The following is a 17146-nucleotide window of genomic DNA, read 5'->3' as shown; positions in this document are numbered from 1 at the left end:
CACTCGGAGCATTATTTAGGCAAGTAAGGAAGACATGGTTGTAAGGGGGTTTTGGTTGGTATGTTTGTTGGGTCGGGGTCTCATCGTTAGTAGTTGAAAATTGTAAATAATGCGGGCGTTTTTATTTGAAGAAACATTATCTTAAAATCTGTTATTCCATGTCATAACGATTGTAATAAATAGCCTTATCCTTCAAAAATAAGACAAAAATAAGATACGGGTTAGCGTAAATGTATCAATTAGACATTAGAATTAGTACCTAAGTAATGTAGTTTAATTAGATAAGTTATGAATCAGCATCAAAATTGTGCAATGGTTTCACAGTTCTCCGACCGCCTTCAAAACTTGTTTTTGTAGTTAGATAATGGCCACCAGCTGGTCGGACAAGTTTGTTGCTGTTGCTACCTACCTTACACAGTAGACGATAAGGAAATAATAGTGAGTGCTTGCATTCGCCAACAAACTGTCATACAGTTTGGCGAAAATACTATAATTAGAATAATACTGTGTAACCTTTTTTGAGTAAATGAATTAAAAAAAAAATGTGAATCGCGCCGTTAGCGACGGCAACAACAGACCTGTAGATACAATGGACTATAAAATGGCTTGAGACGAAACACGTGCTGTAACGAATGGAAACAATTCTACAGAATGGAAGCATTTGTTCGACACACTACGAGTATATCTGCGAGGAAACATTGTAACTTTGAAATTTGTGTAATTTTGAAAATCGCTAATGTCTACTCTCTCTATCTACACCATGTTTTTACGTAGAACAAACATAAAAAAAAATACAGAAGAATTGAGAACCACTTTCCTTGAGATTTGGGGCGGCGGTTAAAATAGTAACGGAATGGGAAAAATACCTTGGGACACTTTTTTCTTATAATTGGAACCTTTGGGTTCAATTGGCGTAAAAGCCATTTTGGCCAAAATGAGTTATATATATACTTTTTCTCGGAATTTTGAGCTCTATCGATCTGTACATAAATTTCGTCAAAATTCATGATTTTGTGGTTTATACGACCAAGATTTTTACAAAAAATATCATCAAAAATTTCAATCTTCTGATGTAACCACCAAACACCTTTAGTATTTTAATTTGAGTTAGCCGTAATTACCTTTATGTTTTAGTTAATTGACGTAAAAGCCATTGTTGCGATTGATGGTTTATACGTCACTGTATTTAGAGGTGTATTATTGTTATCGTGTATAGGCAGCATGGCGAAACTCCAGTACTAGTGAAGAAAGTTAGCGTATAAACCAATAATTTTAACTTCGTGGCTTTTACGCCAATGAATTATGGGGTAGTTCTTTAAACAGATTGATGTAAGGTAGTTCAAAAATAGGAAAATAAAAGTGTATCTCTTTCTGTCCTTAAGATCTTAAAGTATCGAAATACCTGTCAAGTGTTTCGTTTACTCTTTAAAATCGTTCGTTATTGTTTTGGACCGGTACCCGACCGGCACTTGATGTTATTGGCTACGTGCACGATAATTACGCCCACTACCATGTGAACTTGAAGTGGAAAATGTCAAAAAATGACATGTAAACAAACATATATTTTAACGATTTTTCGTTAATTTTAAATAAATCGAATAACAAGAGCTACTATTTCAAGTGTAATTTAGGTAGATCGATTATAAAGACATGGATATAATAATAAAAATCAGTTTCCAAAGCATTACTCACGGTATAAACTTCTAACCCCAGACCACAGAAAGAGGCAATAAATTGGTGCTGGCAGGGCATATAAGGAATTTTGAAGAACATAGGAGTAATGGTAGAAGTTCTACGAGCGAGTGATATGGTATTCGCTAAACCTCCGTCCCGTTAATGGCATATAAAACAAATCTAAACGTGTAAGTACCTAGTCATGTCCGCGGCCGCAGAAATATCCGACACGGGTCTATTCCCAGGCTAGGCCTGAATCTTTAAGCATAATCTTTTACGGAAGGAAAAATACTAACAGCGTATTGAACAATATTAGGTAAACAAAGCTTAAATATAATTTATTATAATGTTTTGGTTTGACATGTCACTTACGTTTTCTTTTCACGCTAGCTATCCATTTAGTTCTTTGATCCAATTAAATTAATTAATTATGTATTTTTGTACGTAAATTAAAAGATTATAGATATAAATAAACAATTTATATGGTTAATACGACACATATTTTCCAAGTTAGCGTAATTTACGCCAAAAGTTATGATCTTTCGTTTAATGAGACTGGAAATACGTCGCAAAACATACTTCAATGACATTTTTTTATTGACGTAACTACCATAATGTGCAAATATCTTGGGCGTAAATCCAATCTATTTCCTAAACTAAGTGTGCCCAGTATATGCTGATAATTCATTATATTTCATGCTGAAATTTAAAGCATTTTTCCCATACAATATTTTTCTGTACAGTTTATAGTCTAAAAGTTAAACGACATACACGATTTCAAAAATGGTTTTTTCGCTCTCCTGTAAAGTCGCGTTTTGGCTTTTACGCCAATTGAACCCAAAGGTATCTATGTATTAGGATTGAAAGAGCTCGCGATTCTGAGTGGAAACCACATAAAAATTTCCAAATCTAAAAAAAGTAGGGTGGACTTCTTAAAAAAAAACCGGCCAAGAACGTGTCGGGCCACGCTCAGTGTAGGGCTCTGTAGTTTTCCGTATTTTTTAAAAACTACTGAACCTATCAAGTTCAAAATAATTTTCCTAGAAAGTCTTTATAAAGTTCTACTTTTGTGATTTTTTTAATATTTTTTAAACATATGGTTCAAAAGTTAGAGGGGGGGGGCGCACTTTTTTTTCCTTTAGGAGCGATTATTTCCGAAAATATTAATATTATCAAAAAACAATCTTAATAAACCCTTATTTATTTTTAAATACCTATCCAACAATATATCACACGTTGGGGTTGGAATGAAAAAAAAATATCAGCCCCCACTTTACATGTAAGGGGGGTACCCTAATAAAACATTTTTTTCCATTTCTTATTTTTGCACTTTGTTGGCGTGATTGATATACATATTGGTACCAAATTTCAGCTTTCTAGTGCTAACGGTTACTGAGATTATCCGCGGACGGACGGACGGACGGACGGACAGACAGACATGGCGAAACTATAAGGGTTCCTAGTTGACTACGGAACCCTAAAAATGGCCCATATGTTTACCATTGCATTGGACTCAAACGGCTACACCTGCTACGCTGTACTTTTCGTAGCCCGTAGCAGCATTTCGTAGAGACAATCCGTAGCAATAAATAAATCAGGTTGAAGTATATTTATTATGACGATTGGTGAACGTCAGCTATCGCTCCATCATTGGTGGAGTATGAAGGTAGGTCCATGACACACATGATACCTCTACAACCTACATTTTATGTACCTAATATATATTTTTACGGTGTGTTATAAGTTTGACGTGTCTGTCTGTCTGCCTGTGTGTGTTTGTCTGTCACATCGTAGTTTTCTAACGGATGAACCGATTTAGATTTCGTTTTTTTTTTTGTTTGAAAGCTGAATTAGTGGATCGTTTATTATGTTTGTCTATTGTGTCGAGGGTTTTTTCTGTTTTTTTTTTTTTATCCGGAAAAGGAACCATACTGGCATGTTAGTTAGCATAATTGGTAAGCATCGGTAGTTACATTTGAAAGTGAGTTTGCAACTGTTTATTCCTGATACCTCAGTTTCAAAACCCGTGGTACATGTACGGATGTGAACCCGCGACCTCGAACTCACTATCAAAATCGATTCCCCAACCACTTGCTCCATATCCACTGACCTCGATCCATTGTTAGGCTCGCCATACACGAACACACTTAACTCCGAAACGTCGTAACCACCGCACATTCTCTAGTCACTTAAGTCATTTTGCATGGCGATACTTTGAATGTTGGAGCGCTTCAATTTGAAAAGGTCGTAACTCGCTACCGTTCTAGAACATTATACGTCTTTTTAGATGAAGGTGATAAAGCTGATTCAGTTACTAAAGGTAGTAAGAGATGTTGATTCTTAACACTTTCGAAACCGGGCTCTACGCGGCGCTACGACATTTTCGCTACATACGGGGAAACCCATGTAATCGGCTACGCTTCTACGAGCGGTGTACCCGACAGTCGGGTTCTTGGTAGCGAAAGTGTTAAGTAATTTATGACTTTTTGATGAAGATAGGGGTTGTATGGTAAGGTGAACTACTGAAGACCTATTGTCTTATTTGAGTGTGTATGAAATTCAATATTTAGCGGTGGATCGATTTGTGTTTATGAGTAAATTTTGTGTACAAAAGTAACTTTGTGGTCAAAGTACTTAAATCTTATACTTTTAAACGAGCAATTCTTGTATATTTATTTATTTATTTATTTATTTATATATATATTTATTTACACTGACGATCTCGGAAACCGCTCTAACGATTTCGCAGAAATTTGTTATGTGGGGGTTTTTGGGGGTGAAAAATCGGTCTAACTTATCCTTAGGTCCCGGAAAACGCGAATTTTCGAGTTTTCATGCGTTTTTCTTCGCGCGCCATCTCGTGTGCAGTAGTTGTACGGTTAAGACAGAATTCTTTCGGTCGATGTAAGTACTATTTATTGCAAACACTAGATGGCGACACAGGTCAAGGTTAAAACGAATAGAAAATACACTATTTGAGTTTTTGTGGCGAAATGCGCGCCATCTCGTGTGGAGTAGTTGTGTTGTTAAGGCTGAGAATTCTTTCGATCGATGTAGGTACTATTCATTTTTGAACTAGATGGCGACACATGTCAAGGATACGAAACAGAACCGAGCGAAGCTCGGTTGCCCAGATATTGACTGGTAAAGAGGAAAAAATAGAAAAAAGAAATAGTGTTAAGTAGTTGTTCAAAAGTTTTGGTTATTACGACCGTTATAGCCTAGTGGGTAGTGTGTTTGCCTGCAAAGCTGATCCCAGAACTCACCAGGTTCAAATACCGGTAAAGGCATTTATTTGTTATAATAATAAAATAAGTTCTTAGATAATTAACTGTTTAAAAATTGAGCAACTTAATAGAAGTTGAGCTAGTTTCTAATAAAAATAAGTTATTAAATGGATAATACGGCAAGAGCAACGTCTAACTTCTAAATTGAGATAATTTAATAATCTTCACAAACTACATAAAATAAATCAAAATACCTTTGACAACTTTCTAAACTTCGAGTTCTCAGACTCATCCATTTTCGAAGTAAAATATTTTCAAATCATTGAAAGCAATATTTCATAAAGTTGGGAAGATTCGAGTATAATGGTCGAGACGAATAAAAGTCAAAGTTATTAAAAAATGTGCTCGCAACGTGCGAGGTGCGAACGCGTTAAAAGTGTTATCATGTGATGTCTAATGAGCTGGACAAGTAATAAGCAGTAGCGGGCTACGGCACAACGATCGGTCAGTTATTCTGTACTAGCTTTTGCCCGCGGCTTCGTTCGTGTCAGAAAGAGACAAAAAGTAGTCTATGTCACTCCCCATCGCATCAACTCCACATCCACTTAAGGGTGCTTTCAAAAAAAACGTCAAAAGAATGTAAAATTGATAGTTTTAGTCGGTGAAATACTACACTTTCCGTTATCCAATAGATTTATCTAATTCAAGTTTCAGTTAGAGCATCTTCTTATCTTGATTTTTATAAGACTGGATTTTTGAAAACTAACTCACTAAATTAATTATGAATTTTTTTTAATGCACATTTAGAAAAACTCACGTATAGAGCTGAATTAGTCGATCTTATTTGTAAAATTTGGACAATTTTAATACTAAAACAGATAAATTTATAATTCGTATATCCTGTACTACAATCATCTCAGACTACATTTTTATTATAAGGTTTTGAAAAAGAGTAAACGAGGCTAAGACGAATTCAATTTTTTTCAGAAATTACCTGAAATTAAGTGACAATTTCTTTGAAAATCAACATCACATCGAAGTAATTTTTGTACCTAATTAATCTGCAACGTTTACTTAAATTGCTGTTATGCCTTAGTGATTATAAATGGCTATTATTTATTTTTGGCAATTTTTTGAAAACGAGCCTTCACCGGTACAATTATTACCACTTTTGGACATTTTCTCATATTTTGTTAGACCAAGTAGAAAAAGTCCTATAATGTGATATTTATTTGTAAATTACTCGCAAAGCCCTTTAATTTGATACCACACACGGTATGATCAAGCGCTCGGTTGCGATTTCACTGTTTTTCACACGAAAGCCCTCTTAAAAAATCACGTCAATACGTCGCTCCGTTTTGCCGAGAAAGACGGACAAACAAACAGACACAGACACTTTCTCATTTATAATATTAGTATGGATCACTTTTTAGGGTCTCGTACCTCATAAAAGAAAAACGGAACCGTTGTAGGATCACTCGTGCGTTTGTCTGTCCGTCTGTCACAGCCAATTTTCTCCAAAACTACTGAACCAATTAACTTGAAATTTGGCACACATTTATTGTTAACCTGTGATACAAAAACGGATATGTAATATAAATTAAGGCAATTTCATTAGTGGCCACTATTGGAGGGTAAAAAGTGAAAATTAAAAATCAAAGTTTTTTTGCACTATATTTTATGTAACAACATAAATCAAATGAGAGAGCTTTTTTAAGTATTTCAAAAAGATGTTTTAAATAATTTTTAGTCAAGGAATCAAAAAATGATAGAAAGAGGTCATCGTAATCTATGGACGCCTGCAACTCAAAGAGTGTCTCATGCGCGTTGCCACCCCATTAGAATCCTGTACACCCCCTTTTGCTGTGTTAAGTATAAGTACACAGCATAAAGGAGTGTACAAGATCCAAGGAGGGTTCGGGTTGCCGACGACTCAAAGGACAATAGACGGAACAAATTAGTTTCGGACGTCCTCCCGTCGTCAGCACACCGCACCCTCGTTGAGCTCTAGCAGCCTTACTCACCGGTAGGAACACAACACTATGAGTAAAAAAAACTAACTATGAGTTAAAAATAATAAGAAGAATATCTTGTCTGTTTTGATTACACATCGGTGTAACATTCGTCCAGGGATCTCTTTAGACCCTCATATAATGTGCGACAAAAGAAAGTAGCGCGGTCGTTAGCAAACTTCGCATATTTTGAACAATGGGGCAAGTTCGCCAGTTTGTTAATATCTTATTTGTGGGTTGAATTACGGTTTGAAGTTTAGTGTGTGGGGATTTAAATGTTAAGCTGGGTACTTCTGGAGGATAGGGTACGAAACTTAGGAAAGAGGCACTTTAGTGTTGGAAGACCTGACCCCACTATTTATAATTCGAACTTATACTTTGCAAGTTAAAATTTTGTACTGCCTAATAAACAGACAAATTTTTGGTTGACACTATACATTAAGGCGGCCGGGACGTCTTATGGACCTTATGGTTAAGCCACAGTATAATAAAGAGTACTATCGTACAGTATGGCCACTCCCGCTCCCCGCTGAAAGTGCCGCCCACCCCCTCTCGGTTACCTCACAGTTACCGCCTGTCAAAAACACGAACAGTCGACCTGTCATATCTCACTCATACAAGCACAGTACGCGTTCACCTACACGAGCTTAGACTGTGTGCTAGGAACGCGCTTCTATCATATTATTGGATCGCCAGTGTCCGAGGTGTGGTTAAGCTGTTAGCCACGTAAGCTTTTTTTTTTTATTTATTTATTCTATATTAAAAATCTTACATTTGTTCATACACCAGAGTGCCATGAAACCCTATCAGGTTTGTGTTGACACTCGATTCGTGGATACATTTTACATTTAATTTATTGTGATACATAGGATAAATTAAAGTTACAAATCAATAATTAACACTACAAAATTAGCGGGTAAAAATGAAATAGCACCCACTCAAGTAGATACACAACCGACCGTGCATTGCATTCCTTATCTCACTGCATCGTGCGCGTCAAGAAGGACTTAAGCGGCTAAGGTTTTCCGTAAGCGTATCGCGTTAGTTAAGTAGACGTTAATTAGAATAGATCGGACGAGTTTGCGTAGGCACTGAGTGGGGCGAGTGGCGGATACAGGATGATTTTCTTAGCTACCAGCCAATAATTGATCCAAGAATAATTAGTTAATATATATGCATTAGCTAGTGTTTAATTATTTCTTATTTAATATCTTTGTAAATGTGTATATATAATTATATAATTAATAATTTTAACATATTATGTTGAGATGCAATCAAAAAAGTATTTTTTAAGTAAGTTTTTTTTAAATTTCTCGTTTATAGTTTCTTTTAAGTTTGCTAAGCTGAATACCCGGGTTCGATCCCGGGCTCGGCCACCTTTTTCTTTAGTGTATGGCACCTATCTATTTCAGTTCAAATAAGCAGTGTTTCCATAACATCCCGTTTGGCGCCTCCCTGTTGAAAATCCCATAAAAAATGAGACAGCGAAAAATTACGTGTTACGTCATCATTTTGAATGAAATTTCAACTAGAAGTACTTGATCTTATATAATGGCTGCCTGATAGTAACGTTGTGTTGCGCCAATCCATTGTCAGATTATGTGCTGAAGGCTTGCACTTAAGAGGCCGGTAAGTGCACTTGGCTGGCTGTTACACCGATACGAATATATTACATTCTGTTTAATATATCAGGAATCAGGATTAAGACGATTTTTTTTTGTGAAACAGTCTTCTTTTTCGCCAAGCCAGACTCCAGCAGGGTTAGCACATGATTGCCGCGTGATAGACTACCCATCCTTATGTCATTAATACAGTTAGAAGAAGACGTGTCATTTATCTCGCGGCGACATACTCTCGCGACCATCATGTGCTAGGGCTATAGAGACGGCATCACGAACATTCGAAGAATATTCCGTTTATTTCGATATGCCTGGACGCAAGAGTTCATGAAATTTATTTTTTATATTTTAATTGAAAGGGATTTATAAGTCGGCTTTTATTTCAGACGCTTCAGTTGAACAAAAATCTTTTTCTACTCGTCGACTTTAATATGTCAATTAGGACACCATAGACTAAACTATAAGTGCTGACTTTTCAGTGTTAGACAGTCTTTGACACTTAGTCAACTATAATATTTCATTATAGTTCACTTTTAGTTAACTGTAATAAATTAAAAAATAGAACTTCATACAAGTTCTTTATTATAAATTTGCGATACCTGGCAAACTTTTCTGCATCTGAAACACGTTATTTTATCTATCGCGTTATCGAACAATCAGAGACGGTTATTACAAACAATTGGTTGCCAGGTAATTCGATATTGATACAACGGTGAACGACGCTATTAACATTAATTTTAACTTGAATGATGATATTTTTCGTCCATTGATGATGAAGATGATGACTCATAGAAAAAGTATTGTATACAATAGTGATATAATTAAGCTTTTCACTCTCGTACCGTACTATTAGGCCACTCAGCAAGCTTCGTGGCCTAAACATGGTACTCGACTGAAAAGCTTTGCATTATATCACGATTGTTTAAAATACTATTTTATGCACATGACATGAGAATGGGATATACCGCGGATTGCCGAATGTAAAGAGTCACGGCGTCCGTCTATTACTAGCCGACCAACTAGTCTGTTCACATTGGTGGACGGTTAGATTTTTTTGAATGATATAATGATTGGTTGTCGATTTTTTTGAGTACTGGTTGGTTTGTTAATTTTTTTTTAACTGACGATTTAGTTTTTCACCCTTTCACTTTCAACACCTTTGGCACAGTATAATAAAGAGTACTATCGTACAGTATGGCCACTCCCGCTCCCCGCTGAAAGTGCCGCCCACCCCCTCTCGGTTACCTCACAGTTACCGCCTGTCAAAAACGCGAACAGTCGACCTGTCATATTTCACTCATACAAGCATAGTACGCGTTCACCTACGCGAGCTTAGACTGTGTGCTAGAAACGCGCCTCTTTCATATATTTGATCGCCAGTGTCCGAGGTGTGCCTTTGGTGACGGTGTAACAGAGGTCTCAACGAGTGTTTTGACCTTCCCTCGTCTTGAGGGAGTCGGGAATAAAATATCAGACTACGGCTCAGACGGCTGACTCGACATTGTAGCGGAATTTGTAAATTATACCCAGTCTATGGCCGCGATATTTGTCGCTAAAAAATCGAGGACATAAGGTAGGACATAGTGATTAGAATACAGTCGTTATTAAGTACGATTTAGTTTGTTAGCACCGCAGCCATTGATAAACACTTGAAGCCTAGATAGAGGAGTTAGTCGAGCATCTAGCACGAATCAGGACCATGCGGACAACATTAGTCACAAAAATCTAGGTGGGATCATGCCACACTTCAATGAAGAATCGCACTGCAAGGGAGAATCGAGCTTAGTACTCATGGAGGTTCACGTGGCAAGTTTCCATCTCAAGCCTATTTCCTAAACCCACAGATTAGAACTAGATTTGGATAGAAGAAACAAATTCGCCTATTTTTATACGGGCCGAGCGTGTCAGATTTTGTACTGGAGTTGTTACTTGCCTGTGATTTTAAATATGTCTCAGGCCCTTGAATGTTCATAATTTTTTTGTTGTTGCAATTTAATATCACGTAACAAGGCATTTTTAATGCTTTTGTTAACTTCAACTTACAAAAATTTACGCCTGAAAGCTGCAAGCTTCGATTAAAGACGGACAACTCAGTGGATTTTACTGCATGAGTTCATTTGACACGCTAAGTAGATACGTTTGCTTGATCTAGTGCCTAAACCACTGGATTACAGGGCAATGACCTCTATGACTCGTTCCTGGATCCATCGACGACGGCACTCTCAGGGTACGAAGTAATTTGTATCTTCAAAAGCAACCTCTTGAGGACGGTTTTCAATCAGAAATAACAAACAATTTGATCTCCAAGAGATGCTTAAGCTTAACTGACGCTGGCGACAACAGGTAGTTGATCCTTCCAGAAACATCTAGAATGTTCTAGAAACTCACCAAGTTCAGAGCCACAGACGCGCGGGATGATCTCCAAGATGGCGGAACAGGAGGCGTCCTCGAAGCACAGCTGGCGAGCCAGCAGGCAGTTGAGTATTGCCATGGCTTTCACTCCGGGTACTGGAAAGAGAGATAGGTGATGTTAAGATTTAGTTAAGACAGTTTCAGTGAAGATCTGACCCTCAACACAACTTGCCTTGTCGCGCGCGAGTCCATACTTGAAGTCGCGCTTGATGTATGGACTCGCGCGCGGCAAGGCAACTTGTGCTAAAGGGTCAGGTGGAGGATTGATCAAGCTTCGCTTGATGGATTTTCGTTTGGTTCATTTATTTTATGGATGGAAAGAGAAGTGAAAATTTGTAGATAAATAAAGAGCTTTTGTTGGACTTCTTAATTTGTATAGAATTTACTAATCAGCGACTGCCGAGTTCTTCAATTTCTGCAATGTATGTGCATGAAGAAGTGCCTTTGTATCTCTATGTATGGATTTGTACAGAAGCAAAAGCTTCTCTTCTGATTTTCATTGATAGATATTTATTTATTTATTTAAACTTTCTTGCACAGTAAAAATATATAGTTACAAAAGGCGGACTTAATGCTACAGGGCATTTAGCAGTCTACCAGTCAACCTTTAGGCCAAACAGAGTAGACCAAAAAAGTCGCGGGATATGTAAAGAACACTAAAGACTTGATTTTATTGGACTACGTTATAGAAAAAATAGGGACTTATATAAATATATTCTTCCAAATTCTGTCACAGAATACTTTGTATATTCAGTTTTGTAAAAAATCAGTTTTGAAACACGCGGTTTACCTAAAAATTGATCCATTTTCCACCGCTACAATATATATCAATTAACATTATCTACGCCTGTGAATATAAAATGATAGGTACCCAGAATACCTTTAAAGTTCATCAAAACATTCATTACACCTATGTTATATTTTACTTCGAGTTTTGAACCTTTAGGCCTACTTACATCCTAAAACAACTTTAATGCCTCGTTACAAAAATATGTCAATGCTTTGGCCTTTTGCGGAGGTGTGAGGGTAGGTATATTACTTTGTTATAACATATTTATAGGCGTTTTAAAATGTTTTGGTTAAATTCCGACCTGATTCTTCAAAATTAGATATTTTGTAGTAACGCACGCGTTAGAAAAAGACAAAAGGTAGCCTATATCACTCTCCATCCCATCAACTATCTCCATTTAAAAAATCACGTCAATTCGTCGCTCCGTTTTGGCCGTGAAAGACGGACAAACAAACAGACACACACACTTTCCCATTAATAATATTAGTATGGATAACGTTTTGACAATAGAGGCGTGCTCCGATATTTGTGAGAGATTTGGCAGCTCCGACATATTTAATGACGACTGTACTGTATCAATAATTTAAGTTATTTTCTTTTAAGTCCGAGAGCTTGTCTATATACCCCTCTGGGAAACAGGGGTGATTGTATGTATGTTGTCCATATACATTTTACCATCTTTTCGCTTCGTTAAGTCAGATCAGCTTTTGACCAAAAGTAGCTTATGCCACTCTCCATCCCTTCAACTATCTCCACTTAAAAATCACTTTAATTCGTCGCTCCGTTTTGCCGTGAAAGACGGACAAACAAACAGACACACACACTTTCCCATTTATAATATTAGTATGGATAATTATGCCTTCTCAGCTACTTCTAAATTTGTCAGTATTTGACTTGTTATTCCCAAGAATCTTCCTCATTCGGTCTGCTCCACATTTTAGAGTGTATCGCTTTGCCCTACTTTCGAAACGCTTGAATATCTTACATCTTACGAACAGGTTGAGGGGTCAGCTTCGAATCTTTATGAGATTTTGCTTGTTTTCAAAAATAGGAGTATATTTTGCTTTGAGACATTTTTGTCTGCCTTTTGAGGCTACTGCGAATAGCAATAAAACTTGTATTTTGCAGGAACGCACTCAATTTTGTATCTGCTGTTCCTACCTATTTTTGTTACTTATAACATACTATTATTTATTATTCAACAATTACTAAAACAAATGTCATGCACACGTCATGCATTTCCATGCGATGACAGGGATGTGACAAATGTCACTTAACCATAGACGTGCCAAAGAATTTAACTCTATATACGTAGTTCGTTAAATGAAGGTTTTAATTACCTATACATACACCGTGCGCTTGACAGTTCAGTATAGTATGACGAAAATAGTTCTAAATTAAATTCTGCAACATGGCGCATAGTAATATATTTCTGGTCAGGCTTCACATGGATACAGGAAACAGATGTTGCGTAATCCTTTACCCAACCTTTACATTTATGTAAAGCTTTATCATTACATGTATTTTCATTGAAACATAGTAACAAGTCTACCGTATCAGTCTGCAGTTTCAGAAATCCATACTAATATTATAAATGGGAAAGTGTGTGTGTCTGTTTGTTTGTCCGTCTTTCACGGTAAAACGGAGCGACGAATTGACGTGATTTTTAAAGTGGAGATAGTTGAAGGGATGGAGAGTGACATAGGCTACTTTTGGTCTCTTTCTAACGCGAGCGAAGCCGCGGGCAAAAGCTACTAGCATCATAATTACGAATGTTTCCTAGAATGTACCACAAGGATTATGCACCCCATCTGTACGAGTATGTAGCTCTATCCGTCCATCTAATCTTCCTGGAACGCACGTCGCACAGGTTCTGCCAAACATCGATAATTTAAATCGTTGCAAATCCGTATGCTGCTTCCCAAGTTCCCGTCTAGATATATTCCGATTGCTTACCAAGTAAAAGTCCAAGGAATAAGATTAAAGATATCCCTATAAGTAGCCATTCTCAACATCATCATCTGAGTTTTCATTCGCCGATTGCTTGAGCATAGACTCTTCGACACTCTTCGTCAATGCCACTTATACCCGTTCTGTGGTAGTATCATCAATTCATCACTCGTCGTAAACAGGTCGTGCGTCACATTCGCGCTTACATACTTGTTAGAACGTGACAGACATGGTGGCATGTGCCTCGTGATTTAACGATTGATCCTCAACAAGCCAAAGGGCAATTCTTTTGTCCGAAAATCGTGGACCAAAATGTTGAAGGATTGGGCCTTCAACATTTCTACCTGCCATTACACACCACAACAACATTCCAAAACTTCACAAACTTAGCTGCCATCATATATATTAAAAATTGGCAGGCTGAATCAATAGGCTACTAGACTCATATCGAATTTGGAACAATAAATGGTTGTCTTTTGTAGTATTTGACATAAAAAAATGGTACATTGTGCAACAAGGAGGTAAGGGGGCCATTAAATACGAGTGTCGTGATACATTCACGACAGCCGCAGGCTGGAGTGAATATAAACACGAGTATTTAATATCCTTATTTCGGTTAATTGGGCAGTACTTTATGGTCAAACTCAAGTTTCTCATGTTTTGCTGCATTTCCCATGAGGCGAATAAATACGGACATGATAGGAAACGTGAGAGATTTTAAAGTTGGGAGTCGCACTATATATTAATACTTTTGGAAGCTTAATGGTGACTACTGACTATATGGAAGTAATTAAATATGTATATCTATATTAACGAAAAGAATCTCAAAAAGCAATGTACAACGTATATTGAATCTAAAATTTTCAGAAGTCTAATTGACATATAAACATTGTTGCCTAGTAACCACAATTTTACGCAATGAGGTTTTAATACTTTCCCTCAACAATGTGTGTCAAGCCGATTCTTTTTCTCAGTTCATTGAGCCTCGGTCTTGGCATTGGTTTAGTAAACATGTCTGCCAATTGATCTGTTGTGGTTATCCTTTCCACGGTTATTAATCCTTCAAGGACTTTTTCTCTCACGAAGAAGTGCCTAATTTGTATATGTTTCGTTCTCTTATGGAATTCAGGATTGTGAGCAAGTCGAATTGCTGATTCATTATCAACGAAGAGAATTGGCACTTCTTTAAGCTGAGTCAGCATATTAAATACTCTCTGAAGCCAGATTAATTCTTTTGTGGCTTCACTTGCGGCAACGATCTCGGCTTCAGTGGTAGAGATTGAAACTGATGGTTGTCTTTGGCTCAGCCACGAGACAGCTCCTCCCGAGTATAAACAGGTGACACCAGTGGTCGATCTTCCTGTTGTTTGATCTCCCCGTGGTCAGCGTCACTGTATCCAACAATAAAGCCTTCGGGATGGTCTGATTTGTATTTTATACCGAAGCTGGTTGTTCCCTTCAAGTATCTAAAAATCTTTTTGACCATGAGCCAATCCGAATCGTCGGGGTTCTCAAGCTTTCTAGATGCAATACCGACATCATAAGCAATATCTGGACGTGTTCCAACCATCAGGTACGTCAGAGCACCTACTGCTTCTCTGTATCGAAAATTCTTTTCGCGTTGTGCGACTTTCCCTTTTTCACTAGTCTGTGACACTGATTCCTTTTGAATGGGAGTTGAAATAGGGTTACAGTCACTCATATGGAATCTTTCCAGAATCTTTTTTGTATAGGATTCTTGCTTTATTCCGACAGATCCATCTTCTTCTTGTGTTATTTCTAATCCTAAGTAGTAGGATGCAGGCTTTGTCGTTATCTTGAACCTTTTTTGCAAATCATTCAAAAAATCTTTGGTAACTTCTGCATCAGTAGCAGCAACTAGTCCATCATCCACATACAAGGTTATGAGAAGCTTCTTTCCATTTGTCTTCTTAGTAAACAAACAACTATCTGCATCACTCTGTGTAAAGCCTAAGTCTAAAAGGATTTCAGCGAAGCATGAGTTCCAACAGCGTGGTGCTTGTTTAAGTCCATATAGACTGCGCTTTAACTTTAAAACTTTGTTGGAGCTGCCATCATTAAAACCTTCTGGCTGTTCCATATATATGTCTTCTTGAAGTCTTCCATATAGGAATGCTGTTGAGACGTCAAATTGCGTAAGTACCAGCCTTTCCTTAGCTGCAACGCTTATAAGCGCTCTTATTATTGCCATCCTTGCAACGGGACTGAAAGTTTGGTCATAATCAATTCCTTTTCGCTGTTTAAAGCCCTTTACTACAAGTCGTGCTTTAAATTTATCTATAGAGCCATCAGGATTTCTCTTGATTCTATATACCCATTTTGATGAGAGTGCCTTTCTATTTGGTGGCAGTTCACTAAGTGTCCACACGTCGTTCTCTTTTAAAGATGCTAGCTCTCTTTTCATAGCGTCCTCCCATTTTCCTCTTAGAGGGCTCTTCATAGCCTCCCTGTAGGACTGAGGATCTGTAAGGGTATCAACATTACATACATAGTCGTCGAATTTCTTTGGAGGTCGAAGGGTCGATCTTGGTCTTAAGTCGTATTTGGGCTGTAAGGAATGTTCGGTGTCAAAGAATGGTTCTTCCTGTTCTTCGATAGGAACTGACTCAGACGCGATTGGATTAGTCTCCTCTGCTAAACCTTCTAATCTTTCCTCAGAGAATGCCTCTTCTTCGATAGGAACTGACTCAGACGCGATTGGATTAGTCACCTCCGCTAAACCTTCTGATCTTTCCTCAGAGAATGATGAATCTTCGACTTCTTGTCTTTCATCGACTCGAAATGGCATTTCACCGACATGTATTGTGTCTTCGACTTGATTTTCCTCCCTAAATTCGAACGGCGATGTATTTTCTTGGGGATATATTGGAGAGTCGTTTGGTACTGGCACACCAAACTTGAATGCTGGACGAATTTCTGGTGAGACAATTTTTATTTCCAGTTCATTCTTTTTCGAATCTCTAGATTTCTGGGGCACTTTAATCTCAGAGTAGTTTTGTCTGTTGAGCGGCTTTTCGTCAAATATGACATCGCGAGATCGTATAAGTCTATATTTGTCATTTTCTATTGCCGCCCATATACGATAACCGTCATCATTATCGTATCCGACAAGTCTTCCTTTAAGCGCTTTCTTCGAAAGTTTCTGTCTCTTTTGCTTGGGAATGTGAGCATAACACGTGCTGCCAATTATCTTTAAATGCGATATCTTTGGTTTCTTGCCATTCCATAGTTCAAACGGTGACTTATTCTCCACTCTGGAGGGACCTGTTCTATTAATGACGTATGTTACCGTGTTAACAATCTCTGCCCAAAGCGCTTGAGGAAAGCCTTCGCCGCTATACATGATCGTTCTTGCTGCTTCGACTAACGTGCGATGATCACGTTCGCAACAACCGCTTTGCTCCGGCGTGTATGGCATTGTCAGCCTCTGTTTGATTCCAT

General features: G+C 37.6%; 1 protein-coding gene across 1 annotated transcript in view; it reads right to left on the bottom strand.

Annotated features, from left to right (window-relative positions):
• Window positions 1-17146, bottom strand: part of LOC125237420 — a 411697-nt gene that overhangs the window by 93414 nt on the left and 301137 nt on the right. The window contains exon 3 of the mRNA XM_048144480.1: window positions 10921-11040. Coding sequence (XP_048000437.1) covers window positions 10921-11023 — 103 coding nt within the window. The 5' untranslated portion in view covers window positions 11024-11040. The remainder of the gene's footprint in view (window positions 1-10920; window positions 11041-17146) is intronic.

The sequence above is a fragment of the Leguminivora glycinivorella genome, chromosome 21, assembly GCF_023078275.1.
Source record: "Leguminivora glycinivorella isolate SPB_JAAS2020 chromosome 21, LegGlyc_1.1, whole genome shotgun sequence".
Taxonomy (NCBI): domain Eukaryota; kingdom Metazoa; phylum Arthropoda; class Insecta; order Lepidoptera; family Tortricidae; genus Leguminivora; species Leguminivora glycinivorella.
Note: the sequence above shows the minus strand (reverse complement) of the source record. Positions and strands in the feature narration are given on the sequence as shown.